Genomic DNA, 13,079 nt, shown 5'->3' with positions numbered 1-13,079 from the left:
AAAGAAGTGATTTTTTAATTGGTTGTGCATAGTATCCTGCTCTTGAGTAATGAGACAAACTGTTGTTTGTGGAGCGGCTCAATATTTTATGTAGCCTTTATGACTAGGAAGCTGAGATTGGTGCAGCATCTCCGTTTCTTGATTTATTTATGTGTATTGAGGAAGTGAAGTTGCAGGAAGTGCATCAGTAGTTCTAGCAAGTGAACTTTTGGGTGTTATTGCAGAAAATACTTGCATATATTAATGAGCACAAGAGAAATTGCCTTGTTCATAATAAGCAGATTGCTTCACAGTTTTGTCTTATGATCTTCCTGGAATCTAGTAAGTTATGACATTTTGCCAGGGGGGAAATCAGCATCCAGTTATTAAATAGCAAATACATGACAGTGCAAAAGCTGCAAAGTTGGGCTGCTGGGCCTACTATCCCAACAAAGAACTTTCTAGTGAAAACTGCAAGGTGGTAATCCCTTTCTGAGCATTGCAAGAGCTATTTCCAAATGGGAGAATATTTGGCCTCTGGGTGGCCCTCCAATACTTCATTCCTGTCCTAAGGAACTCAGATCATAGTAGTAAGGAGTCCTTATATGAGCCATTGATTATGACATACTATATATGGAATATTATTCAGTATAGAAAGAACTTGGTTCATAACCTGAATACTTGCTAGCGAATTAAATCTTGACAAAAAAAGTAGCATCTTCCTAATCTGTATGTTAAACTAGCAACTTAAAGAAGTTGTGTTTTATTTCAGTCTGGAAGAATAGTTGGCTTGTTTTTCACATCCATTCATTTGCTGCTTCTGGTACATGTATACTGTACACTATTGAAACTTCCTAGCTTTATTTTGTACCTTGGCATAGATAATCTTGAATATATATCGCTTTAAACTTTGGTAACATTTGTATGACCAGTACAGATAATTTGAGACCAATTGGAAGAAGAAAATATATTGCATTCAAATGAATTAAAGGGTTTGTAGAAGAAAGATGGTTCTGGTCACAGTCAGTTAAATTTATAGGACATTCAACTCCCAGCAACTTTGGATGGTTAACAATTTGTTAAAAGCATTTAAAAGGTAACAAAACAAGAAATGCAAAAAAGAAAAGAAAGCAGAGAAAAACTTGGGTGGGAACAAGGAAAAGGAAGCAAAGGAGCATTAACCATCTCACCAAAGATCTGGGCAAAGAGCCAATATGTTGAGGGCCTTTTGAAATATCAGTAGAGTGGTTTTGAATCTTAGAGGGGGAACCACATCCCAGAGGACAAGTATTGCTACAGAAAAGGTGCACTTCTGGGGTCTACAAATCCTGCCAGATTGAACCAGCCAGGCAGATAGTATGGAAAACAGGTAGTCTCTCAAGTAAATCCTTCAAAAATTAGTTGTGAGGAAGTTAGAACTCCATATAGAACAGCTACTGGAATATGCTTTCCTTAAAAATCTGCAGACTTTATCATGATCAAACCAATTGCACCCTGTGGCTTTGCTCACAGTCACTCAAGCCTTGATCACTTCCCATCTAGATTACCACAATACTTCAACTGGTCCAGAATGCGGCAGAGCAGATAGTAACAGGGATTAATAGGTTTGCCCTCATAGCACTAGTATTATGCAAGCTGCACTGACGTCCAGTTCATTTGCAAGTGGAAATAAAGGTACTGGTCATCATCTTTAAAGCCCCATATTGCATGAAGCCAAGTTATCTGTGGGGAGGACCTCCTTTCCGTAAGGATATTGACCAGATCAGATAGGTCAGCTCCCTAAATACTATTTAATAGGAGAAAGGGAACATTTCCCATGGCAGCCCTTACCCTATGGGCATCTTGTCCCCTGAAGTTTGACAGGCTTCCATCTTTTTAGCCTTCTTAAAGACCTGGCTTTCCCCCCAAGTATAGGGAGTGGCTTAGATAACGGCACATTAACAAGGATTGGCACCAGATTTTTCTTGTTCTGATGTTTTATGTATTGACCAGTTGTTTTTTGACAGTTTTTAAAAATGATTTTATATGTCTTTTTAGTTTTTGATCAGGAGCCACCCACAGTTGGCTGAAAGATGGACAGCTATAGAAGTGTTTTAAATAAATGATGACTGCAATAATATAGATCTCCCATGTGTTTCTCCGAGCTTCTCCCTAAATAAGGTGTAATTCTACCACAGAACTAAATGTCAAAATTTAATATGAAACAGAAATAACTTGGTAATTTGCATTATATATTACAGAAATGCAATTTGCATTACATCTATAGATCCTGATGCTTAATCAATAGTGCAAGTTGGAAATCCAATTTGTGTCCATTTTATTTCACAAAGGAAAATTATATAAGCTAGAAAGGCAAACTTTATGAAGAACAGCAATTTTAATAATGTATTAAACGTATATGTCAGCGGGTCAAAGCAGTAAAGGAGCAACTTGAATCACTTTCCTGAATATTACCAGTTACAAAAGGAGAAGGAAGGAAACAATTTTGTGCTTTGCAATCTAACTTCTTGTCTGGGAATAGCAAGAAGGGAAGGGAGGAAAAACCCAGACAAAAAGGCTGCGGGTGGGGTAGTGATGAGGAGGGAAATAAAAAAAAGTACTGCAGTAGAAAGCTGTGGAGATAAGGAGAAACAATGGGAAACAATAAGGAAATAAAATGAAAGAAAGGACAAAGTCTGCTAAGGAAAGAAGAGATAAAAATTATGTTCGTAACAAAAATACACCCCCTTTCTTCTGTACTTATAATCAAGCGTTCTCAAAAATCTAAAAATTCTATAGCAGCTATGTTTGCATAACTGGTAGCGTAGTAGGTTGTTCCTGCGAAGAAACTGGCAACTCTTTCCACTGAGGCAGTACCGGCTTCTTTAAGCGCTGTAGGGGGTTCTCTTTGCTTCCTTTTCTTCGTGTTCCATCCATATAACTTTATCTCTGCTTCCTTTCTGTGCCACACAGGAAATGAAGAGTGATGACACAGCCTGTCTTTTCTCCTTTTGCTCTTGATATCTCACATGATGCTGCTATCCCTGCACTTTCCCTAAGGGAAAAGACATGTTTAATGTTTTTTTTAAAAAAATTGAAAGTATTAAAGTGCAAAGAGGAGTTCTCAATCTTTGCTGAGACATTAGTACATCAAGTGTCGTACTGGGACCTCTAACCGTCAGCCTTTTAATGTAGTAAATCAGTGTACATTTTCCATTCTGCTTTATTTTTCTACTTGAACAAATGTAGGCTTCTGCGTGGCAATCATAGAAAGGAAAAGAGAGGGATTTCGAGTATCCTATTTATCCCTGATCTATGGCATTCGTTCCAAGGCCCAAACTCCTATTTGATATTTAAATGGTAACTTAATATCACTCACTTTTTAGAAACGGAAAATGGATGATGGTGATGATGACACAGTTCAAGCCAAAGTCCTGCGTCCCCTGCGAAGCTGTGAGGAACCTCTGACTCCACCACCCCACTCTCCTACCCCAATGCTGCAGCTGATCCATGATCCTGTGTCACCTCGAAGCATAGTGACACGGTCCTCTCCAGGGGCAGGTCCTAGCGACCATCATGGTGCCAGTCGGGATGAACGCTTTAAGAGACGACAGCTGCTTCGACTACAGGGCACAGAACGTACAGTTGTGCGGGAAAAGGAAAACAACCCTAGTGGCAAGAAAGAGCTTTCAGAGGTAGAAAAAGCCAAGCTTCATGGTTCATATCTCACAGTCACATTGCAAAGACCTACCAAAGACATGCATGGCACTTCAATTGTACCCAAGTTGCAGGCAATCACTGCCTCCGCTAATCTGAGACACTCCCCCCGTGTGGTCATGCGCCAAAGTTCAGCCAGGACACCCCAGCGGGGTGGAGATGAAGAAGTAGCAGAGGAGGAAGAGGAAGATGACAGTGCAGATGAAGAAGAAGAGAATGCTGAGGAAAATGGGGCAGCCAGGCTAAATGGACAGGGGGGCAGGGCATCGGATGGTGAGGAAATCTGGATGCAAAAGGAAGTATGGATGTCTGTCTTCCGATACCTTACTCGCAAGGAGCTTTGTGAATGTATGCGTGTATGCAAAACCTGGCACAAATGGTAAGTGTACAGAAATTATTGCCAGAGCAGTTTTTACAGCTCATTTCTGTAATGCCTTTATTTTTCACAGTGACTTACACAATCCTTACATACCACCCAAAAATCATAGATCAGGTTGTATTTGCTGGGCCTCAACTGACAGATTTATGAATAAGCAGAAATGGGGATACAAAAATGGAATAAAGATATTTATGCAACAATATTTGTCTATACACGATGTCTAGAATGTGCATATCGGTTCCATGCTCAAGTGACAATTTGGGGGAAAAAATAAACGTGCAGATTATAAATAATTGCTTTGCTAGTAATAGCTGAAAATGGAATCATGTTCATTGGAAGCATATATTCTGGACTGATCTAGTGTAATATTTTACATGCCACAGTCTGGGCATGACTGAAGTATGCTACAATATTCTAAAGAGAACTGCCATCTGGTGCATTTTAAACTCCCTGAATTCTAAGTTTTGTGTTCAAGCATTTATATATCAACGAAAGATGGTTCTGTTCTATCAGTAAATATTTAAAGCACTTTGCTTTGATTTTTTTGATCTTTGATCTTTCAGTGCAAAAAGCTAGCGATGAGCTTTTAAGTGTACAGCACTTAATATTGGAATATGTATGAGTTCACATTACAAATCTCTGCAAGTGAAATATTCGATCTGGGTGTATTGCTACACAATTCTTTAGTCTGCATAGGTTTCAGACCTGCCTCTTCGGTCCCTTTATAGTGGAAAAAATAATCTGACCTCAGCCTGCCACAGGATCTGGTTTATATATTTAGGTTGAAGTCAAACAGCAAGCATGAACCATCATTTAGATTTTTTCTAGTTCTCTGTCTTCGTGTTTTGAATGCGATATTTTCATATGTAGTGAACATGCATCTATCTTATCTATAGGAATTGGGAGGGAGTAAATGTGTCAGTGATTATCCAGAAAAATGGTTCTTACCACTGAAAAGCTTCATAGATCCAAATGCACTGTTTGAAAGATTATTGACCTGACTACTGTAAAAAGCCATGTCCAACCTTATACTTGTAAATAGAAAAGGTTAACTTTCATATAAAAATAAAAGTGTGTGTGTGTGTGTGTGTGTAGTGAAGAATTGGAAGGTAACTATGGCCAAGACAGAAAAAAAAAAATAAGCTTATATCCATATGATATCTCAAGCTATGTCTTTCCTATCTAGACTTTGTTTCAGAGTATATACTGATGCACTCCTCTATAATAATCTTAGTCTTGCCCCCAAAAGATAGTGGTGAGAGACTTGTCAGGAACTGTTATATAAGTGATGTAGGAAAGTATGTTCTCTGTCTAAATCAATATATTTGATAGGTGCGGTGATAGGAGATTGTGGACAAAGATTGACTTAAGCAGGTATAAGTCCATCACACCCTTGGCTCTTAGTGGTATAATCAGGAGGCAACCAGTCAGCCTTGACCTCAGCTGGACCAATATTTCTAGAAAACAGCTTACCTGGCTCATCAACAGATTACCAGGTATGTACCTTCATCAGGTTAGATGCATCTTTCTGTCAAAGCCTCACATTAAAGGTTTCCCATTTAACAGATTAATTTCCTATGATAGCTGATCACTAAGGTTGTTTGTGAAAATAGTTTAGGATTCTGAATATCATAATATGACATTCATTTGCTTTCCCAAAGATAACCATAGATTAGATTTGTTACTTTGGCCTAATTCTTAACAAGCTATGAGGCAAATGTTAATGGGTTATCAAAGAAGCATTGTTCTTACAATACTGATATTGTTTTTATACTGTGGACTTCAGCAATGATCAACTATTGCCTCACATTTACAATCTGGAATGAGGGCTCAAAGTAAAAGTCCAGTAGCTGGGGTCCTGGACATATATACAGAAAATTATTTAAAAGATTTTCACATCTATCATTCAACAGGCCTCAAAGACCTCATCTTGGCAGGCTGCTCCTGGTCAGCAGTATCTGCTCTCAGTACCTCTACCTGCCCCCTTCTCAGGACCCTCGATCTTCGGTGGGCAGTAGGAATCAAGGATCCTCAGATTCGGGACTTGCTGACACCTCCATCAGATAAACCCAGTATGTTTGTTTGCCATTTGCACACAGCAGGAATTTCTGGAGAGCTTGTGGGTGACAGACAGATTGATAATGAGTAGGAAAATTAAAAGGGGGAAGTTTGGGGCTGAAATATACGATAGTTGTTTTTTGTGCCCTTTCAAACGTTACTGTGTATCATACAATAGGTCAAGACAATCGCAGCAAACTCCGTAACATGATCGACTTCCGATTGGCCGGGCTGGATATTACTGATGCCACACTCCGGCTCATCATTCGCCACATGCCTATGCTCTCGCGACTTGATCTTAGTCACTGCAATCACCTTACAGACCAGTCAGCCAACCTGTTAACAGCTGTGGGATCTTCCACACGAAACTCACTCACTGAAATTAATATGGCAGGTATGTGCACTTGCATTTTTAAAAAATACATCTCTGCATTCTACCCTGGCAAGAACCACTGGCCTGCATGATCTCTGGTTTCTTGCCCTGTGGTTGCAGAAGAGGGCAATTTTAAACAGATAGTGATCTCTTTTGCTCTCAAGTCACAAACGTATCTTTCAGAACCCAAAGGCCTATGAAAGTTTGAGGTGCTTATCTTCCATATTTCATAGGCTTTTCCTCCAGTCTTTATTAAATGTGAATATAGCAAAACAGTCACCAGAGGTAAAATTTACCTTGCATGTATTTGAACTCGGATAGTATTCCATTATAAATATTTTTTTGAGAAATGCATTTGAACTAGCATGTTAAAATTAAATCCTGTATAGTGCAAGCGTTTTACTGATTGTTGCAAATCCACATTCAATAAAAATTGGCATATAACCCTGAAGGAAAATAATCATTTACAAAATGGTAAGAGTTCAATAGTACTTGTCTTATTCCATAACAGCTTGTCTGATTGCTAATAGTGTCAGCTTGAAGAACTGTTCTGTTACATGCTTAACTGGTCAGATCAGACCGTAGAAAAGATTAGGAACTGCTAATGAAGAAATACTGTTTAAATGCGTGTTTCGGTATTCTTGTGCATTTTATCTCTTCTGCTCTGTAATATTTTTACCCATGGAAGAAGTGAGTGTGAGAGCCAGTTTAGTGTAGTGGTGAGGGTGCTGGCCTAGAAACCAGGAGACTATGAATTCTAGTCCCAAAATAGGCATGAAAGCCAGCTGGGTGACTTTGGGCCAGTCACTGTTAACTCACCTCACCTCACAGGGTTGTCCTGGGGAAAAGAGGTGGTGTAAAAAGAATATTATATGTGTTTGTACATTAAGTTACTTGTAAAGTAATAAAGGCAGGATAAAATATAATAAAGAAGTGAATATTATGTGTATCATACTGCCTTACTTTCCATAGGTTGCAATAAGCTCACAGACCAGTCCCTGCTGTACCTGCGACGCATCTCTAATGTCACTCTGATAGATCTGCGTGGCTGCAAACAGATCACCCGCAAGGCCTGCGAGCACTTCATTTCAGACCTGTCAATCAACAGCCTCTATTGCCTGTCAGATGAAAAGCTGATCCAAAAAATCAGCTAGAAATTTGCCACAGAAAGACTGAAGAGAAGGAAAGATCCCAGACAACCCCTCTTGGAGAGCAGATCCTCCCTCAGTTTACCCCATCTCTACAGTCAGGAGACATGCCAGCCTGATTGTGATTGTAATGACCCTCCTCTACTTGGGACTTCTGTAAACCAGAAAATCCCACCAGGCAGTTGAGTAAGTGGCAGCAAGAAGAGATGGACAATTGCTCTTGTCGGGGTACTTGCTCATCAGCTACATGCTCTTAACTTTTTGTAGCCGCTTTTTCAGGGGGAAACATGACCTTTTCTCTCCACCTTTCTCCCTTCTCATAAATCCTGTGAAAACAAATTATACTTCCTCATCAGATAATGGGAAACGTGACCTGGATAGTATAAAACAGGTGCATTTCTGCTCCCTGTTTCTTTACTGTCTTGGTATGCAATTTGTTACTAAGTCTTCAGAGTTACTAAGACTTGAGAGTAACTGCTCTTGCCCACCACATTCTGCTAAGCTTCCTTTTCTCACTCACCAGCAGCTGAATGGGCAGCTACTGCATTGTGCCGATTACTCAGAACTACATGTCCGCAGTAGTGATGCCTGCTTTGTAGTGAGGTTCAGTTTGCAGGCGTCTCCCAACTTAAGACTAGTGAGGGGATGGCGGAAGTTTCAGAATAAGGAAGCCATGTTCTTATCCTAGATTATCCCAGAAAAGGGAGAGGGTGTCAGACAAGCATGTTCTACCTTTCCTGCGATGAAAGGATGGCAGCATTTGTGTAGAGAAAAAGCTGCAGTATAGCTTGAAGGCTTCAGGGGCATCTATTGGGATTTCTAACACCAGCAGAAATGGTCTCTGTTGTTCCATATGTCTGCTGAAATTAGCATTCTTAGAGATGCTGGCTAGAACAAATGCCTGCATCCTGCGGGGTGCATAGCTGTTGGCTCTTGAGCTGAGAGACGGGTTAATGCTCCATTAGCTGCCTCTCTTCCTTTGCAATGAATGGCCGGTCCAAAGAACTTCTCTCTTGGGCAGCAGAGAGCTTTTTGCACTTTAGAAAGAAAGGTAATATTTTGGATCCCTATTTTATTTTCCCCTGCTTGAGTGACTGGACACTCCTTCCAGCTGTCTGAGTTTGTCAGGGTTTGAATGCACACTTTGCACTCTGCTCTCTTCCCCATAGTGATAGCACAAATTGGACTGCCCTCCCCCCTGGCCTCCCCCTCTGATCTTCAAATGGCAAAAAAGCAGCTCTCCAGTGTTTGTGCAGCAAGGGAAAGGAGGAGAGTGGTTACAGAATTGGAGGAAGACCCAATGCACCCTCGCTGCTGCTTCTGAAGCAATAAGGGAGGGGGAGGAATCCACCCATAACTCTCCAAATCGCCCAGCCTCATTGCATTGAATGCTGTGGCAACTGAGCCTCGGGGAAGACTTGAGTTCCCCTGCACTAATGGGGATGGGGTGAGGGAGATACATTTAGATCTACTGAAATCCAATGGTTCCCCCCTCACTTCCATATGAGGAGCAGGCTTCTTTGCCAAGAGGACAATGCTAGTGTGATGAGTTCCAGAGTGCCTCAATATACAGGAGCTTTGCTGCAAATTGAATTTTTCTGCAAAAATGCCCACTGATCTCCTAGAAGTGGAAACTTTCTGCCTTGTTGTATTGGCTCCTGTGGAAAAAAAAAATTGTAGAACCAATCTTTTTGTGCTTTTTTGTTTGTTTGTTTCCAAGAGGAAGGTGAGAATAGCCATAAATAGGAGATTCAAGTGCATCTGCCCAGATAACTCCCACATTGAGTTTTCTACACTCTGGGTATTTTATGTTTTTGTTTTCTCAAAAGTGGGAGCACCTTCATAACTCTCCACGTGCATTGATCAGCCTGAGAAGTGCTGAACTGCAGCAAGTTGGCATGACAGGAGCATTAGTCTGGGAGGAATCTCGTCCTGCGGCAAGAGGGATGAAAAAGCATCAGCAGACTGATTGGGGAGGGTGGGTATTGTGAGTTTAGGTTTTATTATCCTACAGCCTTCTCAGAAATGGCCCTCGAGTGACTGTGGCTTAAGAGACTTAAAGTAATTGTGAAACTTCATTGCCTAAACTGATCATCACTTCAGAGGGCAAGTGGTGACACAAAGGAAAGAAAAATTATATATAAAATCACTTGGTGATTTAAAAAAGAAACAAAAGAAGACAAACATGCTCCCTAAATAAAACTCCCTAAGAAAGTCACTATTGTCTAAAAGGGTTTGGTTGTTATTTTGTGTTTTTCTTTTCTTTGGTTGGTTTGTTTGAAGAAATTGTAAATATATATTTTTTTTGTTGCTAACTTAGAGTCAATCTCCAATGTTGTGCTTCAAAATTAAATGTAAGCGTTAAGGGTAAAAGAAACCAAGTCTTGCGCTCTCGCGGTTGACATGTTTAGGGTTGGGGAACATTTGGGGCTAAAGGGGAGGGGACCTAGTTGGGATTTTTCATTTTCTAATCATTTGCCAATAACAGTTTTAAAGAATCTTTCCTCAAACATATTACCACAGATCTGAGGCACAAGTGAAAGGGGGAAGAAAAGATACCAGCCTCTGAAGGGAGACTTTGTTTCAATGGGGTGGATTTTGGAATAAACATTTCAAGAAAAAAATATGTGGGGTCTGCATATTGATTACCCTTGATTTGAGCAGCATTGTAACAGCGTGAATGAGAAAACTCAAGTTGTCTAATCCACTATGCATTTTTCCTTCCCACATTTACTATCTTATGAATTCTGCACTATTAAAATGATATATGCTAGCAATATTTTAGCCAGAAAAATTTTAGTTTGTATCGGTAGTAGACATTTGCTCTATCTGCATAACTTTGCAAATCTTAGTGACGTTATAGTGCATTCATAATTAGCAGTTCTAACAAAGGGCACTAAAGCTACATACACAAAGCACTGGAACCATATTTTCAACCGTTTATTTTGTCTGGCCAATTCCAGCCTCCAAAATTGAAGCAAATGCTATTTTGATACTTTAAAGTACATTTGAGATTATCAAAATTTAGGAACTCTAGGCTCAATATTCTAAGCCAGGAGTTTCAAACTCACGGGCCAGGTGCGTCACACGCTGGCCACACCCAGTTTAGCAAATACCTGTGGTTTTGTTTATCCTATACATTGATGGCAGTTGAACATACATGGAGCACACTTCTTGGAATAAATATGCTGCATGAGCTAGAGGAGTTTATTCTGAAATGTTATAAAAGCACTGGAATATGGCCATATTCTAAAAATTTCTATCCATATTTCGTATCTTAACGACATTTAAGATTATAAATAATGTTTACAGCCCTTATTTCCTTCTTGCTTTTTAATTTCTCTGAATTCTTGAGATTCTATATGATCTACAATCTGTTTATTTTATACAAAAGAGTAAACATAATATATTGTACAAGTAATACTGGGATGTTGATGTCTTCTGGATAAAAGGTGCTAATTAATAGGAATTGGATTTATAAATATTTAACATACTTTGGTGGGATGTAACATGTAACATACAGATTATTCATGCTGATTTGTTTTAATTCATGGTGTTTTATTCCTGTCAACCTATACCTGATCTTTTGTGCATCAAAAGCTACAGTTTGCTAGTACAAAAATAGCAAATTGGTTTCTTCAAAACCTACTATAAAACCAGGATTAAGCAAACATCTATGATTTGGTATTTAAATTTACTTTAAAGCTATCCTGGGAATACAATCCATGCAGTAAGCAAAAATAAAGGAATAAAATAGCAAATCTATCAATAAAATCTGGGGAAGATTGTTGGTGCCAGCAAGTACGAACCTTATTAACCAGATTAAGGAAATTAAACCTGATGGTTGAAAATATCTCTGACAGGGGTCTCTTTGAACATTAAATATAAATGGATCTCTGTGACATTAAAATGACAGAAAAAAGTTGCACAGAAAAATTCTTGGAATGTTTGTAGATGGCTCTGATTAGACACAAAACTTGGGGATAGTTTCAGGAAATGCCATACGTATAAGAGCAAGGAGAATCAGTTTGGTGCAGTGGTTAAGGGATCAGGGTAGAAATTAAGAAACGAGTTGTAATCCCATGTTAGACGTAAAGCCAGCTGGGTGACCTTGGGCCAGTCCCTTTCAACCCCAGCAAGAAGGCAATGGCAAAATCATTTTTGAAACACCTTGCCAAGAAAAGTGTACAGACTTGTTAGGCAGTCACCAGGAATGACTCAAAGGCACCAAATAAATAAAAATAGGAACAATAGGATATAATCTTAAGATCCAGAAAAGCATTTTATTTAGTAAGTTTCAAAACCAATTACTTTTTAGAACAATACAAAGGAGAAAGTTAATGCCTTTCACAAATATGTAAAGTTATTTTTAAATAAGAGGAGATCTGGGTATAAAATAAAAACCTGAAGTTTTCCTTAGCTGGGAAATCATTACTTATGGACTATATGGTCTAGTAACCTTCATCCATCAAAGGCAGTAAGTATCGGGTGGGCTTCAAAAATGTTAGCAACAGGTTCTCTGCCCAGTTGCTGGGTAGGCGTGGCCTAGTTGCCTGCACCACAGCAGGGGGAGCGTATTTGCCCTCCTTGGGCTCTGGAGGCTCTCTGGAAGCCAGAAACAGGCCCATTTCTGAACTTCTGGGAGGCCTGTTTTCCGTCCTTCCCCAAGCCTCCACGCGCACCCTGCATTTAACCTGCATCCAAAACGGGCCAAGTGGGGACTCAGCGTAGGGGAGGAGTGGGTGGGGCCAGCGAGGAGTGGGATTTGGGGGTTCTCTGAACTGCACAGAATCTTAGCTAGGGGCTCTCCAGAACCCCTGCGAACCCCCAGCAGCACATCCTGGTAAGTATTCATGTATGTACATAGTCTGCGTCTTTTGCACCTTTAAAAGCACTAACTTAATTCCTGCTGTTTTCCTGTTAAGCCACTGCCATCTTTCTAACCTAATGAATATCTTTTGCTCTCTGCCCCTCATTCTTTCCCCTCTACTCAGGGGTGGGATTCAAATTTTTTAACAACTGGTTCTGTGGGCATGTCCTAAGGTGGTGGGTATGGCTTGGTGGTCATGTGACTGGATAGACATGGCTTGGTGGTCATGTTATTAGCTGGGTGTGGCCAACTCAATATCATTCACATTGAGGCATGCATCTCCTTGCCTGGCCTCTCATGACTGTGGGGATTCTGCAACAGTCGTAAGTGTAAAAAATGGTCATAAGTCACTTTTTTCAGTGCCATTGTAACTTTGAATGGTCACTCCACACAAGCAAAGTACCAGCAAAGGAGGGGAAAAAAACCTCCAGAGACGTTCCTGAGACAGGAAGTCTAGTCCTGCCAAGAATGTAATAAGGGTTAATGGAGAGGCAGTTTCTGTAAGCAGTACCAGGATGTTTCCTTCCTGCCTTCCTTACAGCAGTGGCCCCCAACCTTTTTTGTGCCATGGCCCAG

At 40.1% G+C, this 13,079-nt stretch overlaps 1 protein-coding gene across 2 annotated transcripts in view; it reads left to right on the top strand.

Annotated features, from left to right (window-relative positions):
* KDM2A (lysine demethylase 2A) overlaps window positions 1-9,948 on the top strand; it is a 72,168-nt gene extending 62,220 nt beyond the window's left edge. For both annotated transcript variants that reach the window (XM_026719627.2, XM_026719628.2), the window contains exons 18-22: window positions 3,345-4,054; window positions 5,387-5,550; window positions 5,968-6,126; window positions 6,291-6,506; window positions 7,458-9,948. In XM_026719627.2, the coding sequence (XP_026575412.1) occupies window positions 3,345-4,054; window positions 5,387-5,550; window positions 5,968-6,126; window positions 6,291-6,506; window positions 7,458-7,639 (1,431 nt within the window). In that variant the 3' untranslated portion in view covers window positions 7,640-9,948. The remainder of the gene's footprint in view (window positions 1-3,344; window positions 4,055-5,386; window positions 5,551-5,967; window positions 6,127-6,290; window positions 6,507-7,457) is intronic.
* Window positions 9,949-13,079: the final 3,131 nt, after the last annotated feature.

Source organism: Pseudonaja textilis, chromosome 1 (genome assembly GCF_049901715.1).
Source record: "Pseudonaja textilis isolate UNSWEBS1 chromosome 1, rPseTex1.2, whole genome shotgun sequence".
In the NCBI taxonomy this organism is placed as follows: Eukaryota; Metazoa; Chordata; class Lepidosauria; order Squamata; family Elapidae; genus Pseudonaja; species Pseudonaja textilis.
Note: the sequence above shows the minus strand (reverse complement) of the source record. Positions and strands in the feature narration are given on the sequence as shown.